The following is a 7500-nucleotide window of genomic DNA, read 5'->3' on the forward strand; positions in this document are numbered from 1 at the left end:
CACAATGCACTGCAGTCACTGAGCGCTACAACACACACACACACACACAGTGGATGGATGGGAAATTAAATAAATAAAAAATGCCCCTGTATAGGTTATTCTTTTATATATATTCCTTAAATTATTATATATAAATTATTATATTATACGTTTATGAGTGATATTTGTATTCAGTGATATATTTAACTGCTCCCCGTGTGTTGGTGTACCAGTGAGACTGCTGTGCTCCAGCTGAGGCTCCAGCGGAGAGAAAGAAGAGCTGCAGTTCATCACACTGGTCTCTCGCTCCTTCTCTCGGGACAGACGCAGAACCACGGCCTGGGGAGCTTCAGCACACACAAACTAAACTATCAACAATTGATAAAACTTTTCTGCATATATTTGTCCATGAAAGAGAGACTGATCACCTGACACGTGTGTGTCACTCTGAGGTGGAGAAGAGGAAGATGTGGGTGTTTCCCACTGATGGACGGGCGACAGGACACTCTCCATCTACACACACACACACACTATTATGATTACGGCCTAATACACACACACAAAATCTCTCTCTCTCACTCACTCGCACTATAATGATCGGCTAGATTATGACGACTGGCTCTATAATGAATGCTATACCTGCTCCTGATTGGTCAACAGCCTCAAAGCCTCCGCCCAATGGGAGCGCATCATTCCCTGCAGGCGGGACACAAGCTCCTCCCTCTGAGTCTCCAGCTTCCTTTTAGACACTGCCATGGAGAGAAGCTCCTCCTGCATCTCTGACAGTCTACACACACACACACACACACAGTTAGATATCTACACTCACACACAGGCATAAACAACATAACACACATTATGATGATTACGGCCTAACTCACTCTCTCACACACTCACTGATTCGCACACACTCACACACTCACTCACTCACTGATTCGCACTCGCACTCATTCACTCACTCACTTACTCTCTCACACACTCACTGATTCGCACACACTCACTCACTCACTCACTGATTCGCACTCGCACTCTCTTACACACTCACTGATTCGCACTCACTCACTCACTGATTCGCACACACTCACTCACTGATTCGCACTCGCACTCACTCACTCTCTCACACACTCACTGATTCGCACTCACTCACTCACTGATTCGCACACACTCACTCACTCACTGATTCGCACTCACTCACTCTCTCACACACTCACTGATTCACACTCGCACTCACTCACTGATTCGCACACACTCACTGAGTCGCACTCACTCACTCTCTCACACACTCACTGATTCGCACTCACTCACTCTCTCACACACTCACTGATTCGCACTCGCACTCACTCACTCACATTCGCACTCGCTCACTCACTCTCTCACACACTCACTGATTCGCACTCACTCACTCACTGATTCGCACACACTCACTGAGTCGCACTCGCACTCACTCACTCACTGATTCGCACTCACTCACTCACTCACATTCGCACTCGCTCACTCACTCTCTCACACACTCACTGATTCGCACTCGCACTCACTCACTCACATTCGCACTCGCTCACTCACTCTCTCACACACTCACTGATTCGCACTCGCACTCACTCATTCACTCACTGATTCGCACTCGCACTCACTCACTCACTCACTGATTCGCACTCGCACTCACTCACTCACTGATTCGCACTCACTCACTCACTCTCTCACACACTCACTGATTCGCACTCACACTCACTCACTCACTCTCTCACACACTCACTCATTCACATTCGCACTCGCTCACTCACTCTCTCACACACTCACTGATTCGCACTCGCACTCACTCACTCACTCACTCACTCACTCACTCATTCACTCACTGATTCGCACTCACACTCACTCACTCACTCACTGATTCGCACTCGCACTCACTCACTCACTGATTCGCACTCGCACTCACTCACTCTCTCACTCACTCACTGATTCGCACTCGCACTCACTCACTCACTGATTCGCACTCGCACTCACTCACTCTCTCACTCACTCACTGATTCGCACTCGCACTCACTCACTCACTGATTCGCACTCGCACTCACTCACTCACTGATTCGCACTCACTCTCTCACACTCACTGATTCGCACTCGCACTCACTCACTCACATTCGCACTCGCTCACTCACTCTCACACACTCACTGATTCGCACTCGCACTCACTCACTCACTCAATTCAATTCAATTTCAATTCAAATGAGCTTTATTAGCATGACTGTGTAACACAATGTTGCCAAAGCATCAACATATTATATATAAATAATAAAACAAACAAACAAAACATATATGTATAGATCATGTCATATAGTAAATATAAATAAACAGATAAATAAACACAATTTATCCTAATAAATGAATAAATACAGTGGGTCTCTCTAGAGAATTAGCTGACTCTGGCGTTGTGAATAGCTAACACATATTTAGCCGCTAGTGCAGCTGTACTATCATCTTCTCCCAGTAAGAAGAACATTTTCTCAGTGTCGCTCAGTTCAAAGAACGATGGAATCAAGATTTCAAATCTGGGCAGAAAGGTTTCTCTTATACTGGAGTATTTAGAGCAGAAGAGCAGAAAGTGTTCCTCATCCTCGATGTGCTGTAGGTCACAGTGTCTACAGATCCTCTGCTCTCTCTCTGTCCATGTTAGTCTACGTCTTCCTCTCTCTATCTCTAGATCATGGTCACTTAATCTGTATTTGGAGAGGATTTGTCTTTCTTTAAAATGTTTAATAAATAGATAACTGGCCAATTTAGTGGTTCTATTGAGGGTCGAGTAACATTGGAGTTTATTTTGGAGGGCAAAATGTGCTTTTAGTGCTTCATCATGAGTGTCTTTTAGATGTTTGTGGATTTCTTTAATGATAGGTTTGGGGTTGATGGGGAGTATAGTCTGATGGACGAGTTGGAGAGCGAGTGTGTTTAGAGGATGAGGTTCTGCTGAGGTTTCATTGGCGAGGAGGGCTTTATATTGCACTGACTCTGGATCAGACTGATGGAGATGATGCCAGAACTGAACACATCTCTTCTGGATCTCGATGTTCAGCGGGTACAGGCCCAGCTCAGCCCTGCAGGCGGCAGTGGACGTGTTTCTGTGAACCCCGAGAATATTTTTGCCAATTTCCAATTGTAATTTTTCTACTGATGTTTTATCCCAATTTTTACAATTTAGTACTGGTCCCCAAATTTCACATCCATATAAAATTATTGGTTTTATTATTGAATTATATAATTTTATCCAGGTTTTAATGGGTAATTTTAAGTGTCCACATCGTGACTTTATAGCATAGAAAGCCCTCCGAGCCTTTTCACCGAGTGTTTTCACAGCCAGACCGAAGCGTCCCGAAGCGCTGATGTCGATGCCCAGATAGCTGTAGCTAGAGCTGTACACACACACGCACACACACACACACACACAGATAGCTGTAGCTAGAGCTGTACACACACACGCACACACACACACAGATAGCTGTAGCTAGTGCTGTACACACACACACACACACACACACACACACACACACACACACACACACACAGATAGCTGTAGCTAGAGCTGTGCTGCAGGACATGGCCTTTATACAGGAACTGGTGTTTGTGTGCCTGAGATCGGGCTTTCTTCTGGAACACCATGACTCTGGTTTTGTCCAGATTGACTGTCAGGGCCCAGTCGTGACAGTATTGTTCCAGCAGGGACAGGCTCTGCTGAAGGCCCTCAGGTGTGCGGGACAGCAGGACCAGGTCATCCGCGTACAGCAGACATCTGACCTCTGACCCCTGTAGAGTGAGGCCAGGCGCAGTAGAGCTCTCCAGCGCTGACGCCAGATCATTGATGTAGATGTTGAATAGAGTCGGGCTCAGACTGCAGCCCTGCCTCACTCCACGGCCCTGCTGGAAGCACACACACACACACACACACACACACACACACACACACACACACACACACACACACACACACTCACTCCACGGCCCTGCTGGAAGAACACACACACACACACACTCCACGGCCCTGCTGGAAGAACGCGGTTCTGTGGTTACCGATCTTCACCGCACTTTTGCTGTTGGTGTACAGAGATTTTATAATGTCAAATGTTTTTCCGCCGATGCCAATTTGTAGGATTTTGTACAATAGACCATCATGCCAAATTGAATCAAATGCTTTTTTAAAGTCTACAAAACATGCGAATATTTTCCTTTGTTTGTCGTTGATGTTCTTGTTGATTAGAGTGTGGAGGGAATAGATGTGGTTGGATGTGCGGTGTTTTGGTAAGAAGCCAATCTGAGCTTTATTTAAGATGTTGTGTGCTGAGATGTGTGAGACGATGCGTGTGTTGATGATACTGCAGAACAGTTTTCCCAACACACTGCCCACACTTATCCCGCGGTAGTTATTGGGGTCGAATCGATCACCGCTCTTAAATATGGGGGTGATGAGTCCCTCAGACCAGATCTCAGGGAAGTGTCCAGACCAGAACACCAGATTAAATAATTTGGCTAGAGTTTGAATCATGCTGGGACTGCTGAGTTTAAGCATTTCGTTATTAATGTGATCTTGTCCACATGCTTTCTTTAATTTAAGATTTTTAATATGTTCTAATATTTCAGATATTGTTATTGATTTATCTAATGGATTTTGATAATTCTTAATAGTTTTTTCCATGTCTTCTAAAGTTTTCTTTATTTTACTCTGAGGCTGGTTGAGGTCAGCCGGCTCAATTTTTTGATACAGATTTTCGAAGTAAGATTTCCAGATTGTGCCATTCTGGAGTGATATCTCTAATTTGGGTTTTTCGAGTTTTTTATATAAGGTCCAGAAAGTGTTTTGATCTATTGAATCGTCAATTTCTTCAATTTTAGTTTGAAAATATTTTTCTCTTTTTTTCCACAAAAGTGTTTTGTACTTTTGCAGACAGTCTGAGTAAGAAAGCCGTAATGTCTGGCTGGACGGATCTTTGTGCTTTTTGTTAGAAAGTCTCCTGAGTTCTCTTCTGAGACCGGCACATTCATCATCAAACCAGACATCCTTTCTCTTTCTCTGTTGACTGGTTCTATGCTTGGTTTGCTGTTTAATATTAGATAGAGTTATCAATGTTATGAATATGTAATTTAAGTTTTTTGTTGCTAAATTTATTCCATTAATATCTAAGGTGAAATCAGTGGACATAAAGTCACCTAGCATTTTTAATATAGTAGGGCTGTTCATATTTTCTCTGAATTGTTCTGAGTTGGATTGATTCCACTTGAGTTTCTGTTTCAGAGGAAACAGTTTTTCAGGTTCAGGTGGAGCAGTTTTGGTTATTTGACATGGGGCTTTCAGATAAAGCACAGTTTGGCAGTGATCGGACATCGGGAGCTGAGGTCTGACTGTGAAGGCATTGATAAAACTTTGATCAATATCTGTTACTGAATAATCAACCACACTGGTTCCTAATCTGGAGCAGTAAGTGAATCTACCTAATGTGTCTCCACGAGTTCTGCCGTTAATAATGTATAATCCTAAACCTTTACAGAGTTTCAACATGTGTTTTCCACTATTGTTCACTGAGGTATCATAGCTGTTTCTCGGTGTGATATTCGATGAGGGATGAAACGTGGTGTCATTGGGGATGTGGTCATCACTCATCACTCACTCACTCACTGATTCGCACTCGCACTCACTCACTCTCTCACACACTCACTGATTCGCACTCGCACTCACTCACTCTCTCACACACTCACTGATTCGCACTCGCACTCACTCACTCACTCACTCACTGATTCGCACTCGCACTCACTCACTCTCTCACACACTCACTGATTCGCACTCGCACTCACTCACTCACTCACTCACTCACTGATTCGCACTCGCACTCACTCACTCACTCACTCACTCACTCACTCACTCACTCACTCACTCACTCACTGATTCGCACTCGCACTCACTCACTCACTCACTCACTGATTCGCACTCGCACTCACTCACTCTCTCACACACTCACTGATTCGCACTCGCACTCACTCACTCACTGATTCGCACAAACTCACTCACTCACTCACTCACTCACTCACTCACTGATTCGCACTCACTCACTCTCTCACACACTCACTGATTCGCACTCGCACTCACTCACTCACACACTCACTGATTCGCACTCGCACTCACTCACTCACTGATTCGCACAAACTCACTCACTCACTCACTCACTCACTCACTGATTCGCACTCACTCACTCTCTCACACACTCACTGATTCGCACTCGCACTCACTCACTCACTCACTCACTCACTGATTCGCACTCGCACTCACTCACTCACTCACTCACTGATTCGCACTCGCACTCACTCACTCTCTCACACACTCACTGATTCGCACTCGCACTCACTCACTCACTCACTCACTCACTGATTCGCACTCGCACTCACTCACTCACTGATTCGCACTCGCACTCACTCACTCACTCACTCACTCACTCACTCACTGATTCGCACTCGCACTCACTCACTCACTCACTGATTCGCACTCGCACTCACTCACTCTCTCACACACTCACTGATTCGCACTCGCACTCACTCACTCACTGATTCGCACAAACTCACTCACTCACTCACTCACTCACTCACTCACTCACTGATTCGCACTCACTCACTCTCTCACACACTCACTGATTCGCACTCGCACTCACTCACTCACTCACACACTCACTGATTCGCACTCGCACTCACTGATTCGCACAAACTCACTCACTCACTCACTCACTCATTCGCACTCGCACTCACTCACTCACTCACTCACTGATTCGCACTCGCACTCACTCACTCACTGATTCGCACAAACTCACTCACTCACTCACTCACTCATTCGCACTCGCACTCACTCTCTCACACACTCACTGATTCGCACTCGCACTCACTCACTCACTGATTCGCACAAACTCACTCACTCACTCACTCACTCACTCACTCACTCACTCACTGATTCGCACTCACTCACTCACTCACTCACTCACTGATTCGCACTCGCACTCACTCACTCACTGATTCGCACTCGCACTCACTCACTCACTCACTCACTCACTGATTCGCACAAACTCACTCACTCATTCATGAAAGAGAGACTGAGACACTCACTCACTCTCACACACAATCACTCACTGATTCTCACACAATTACTCACTCACTCACTCACTCACTCACTCTCACACACTCACAGAGAGAGTCGTACTTGTGTTGGTAGGTGTGTGTGAGCTGCTGCAGTTTGTCGTCTCTCTCCTGTAACTGTGTTGTGAAGTGATCCAGGTTGGCCGCCAGCTCTCGCTCGTGCCGCGCACTCAGATCCAACAACTGCTTCCTGCAACACACACACAGACACACACACACACAGTTACCTAACGGCGTTTACCCTGAGCTACTGATGTGTCTCTCCAGTGATGTGTGTACCTGTGTTGTTGCCGTAGTTGTGTGTTGTGTGTGGCGTTCTCCTCCTGTAAAGCGGTCAGTTTTTCAGTGAGCTGCTGTTCCAGCGAC

The 7500-nt window shown here is 45.8% G+C and overlaps 1 protein-coding gene across 1 annotated transcript in view; it reads right to left on the reverse strand.

Annotated features, from left to right (window-relative positions):
- Positions 1 to 7500, reverse strand: part of cntrob (centrobin, centrosomal BRCA2 interacting protein) — a 36365-nt gene that overhangs the window by 10401 nt on the left and 18464 nt on the right. Inside the window, exons 12-17 of the mRNA XM_079850215.1 lie at positions 7414 to 7500; positions 7199 to 7324; positions 619 to 766; positions 408 to 492; positions 210 to 326; positions 1 to 25 (exon numbers count right to left, since the gene is read on the reverse strand). The exon at positions 1 to 25 is cut by the window's left edge and continues 391 nt beyond it; the exon at positions 7414 to 7500 is cut by the window's right edge and continues 47 nt beyond it. Coding sequence (XP_079706341.1) covers positions 1 to 25; positions 210 to 326; positions 408 to 492; positions 619 to 766; positions 7199 to 7324; positions 7414 to 7500 — 588 coding nt within the window. The remainder of the gene's footprint in view (positions 26 to 209; positions 327 to 407; positions 493 to 618; positions 767 to 7198; positions 7325 to 7413) is intronic.

This window comes from Squalius cephalus (assembly GCF_949319135.1).
Source record: "Squalius cephalus genome assembly, chromosome: 18".
NCBI classification, from domain to species: Eukaryota; Metazoa; Chordata; class Actinopteri; order Cypriniformes; family Leuciscidae; genus Squalius; species Squalius cephalus.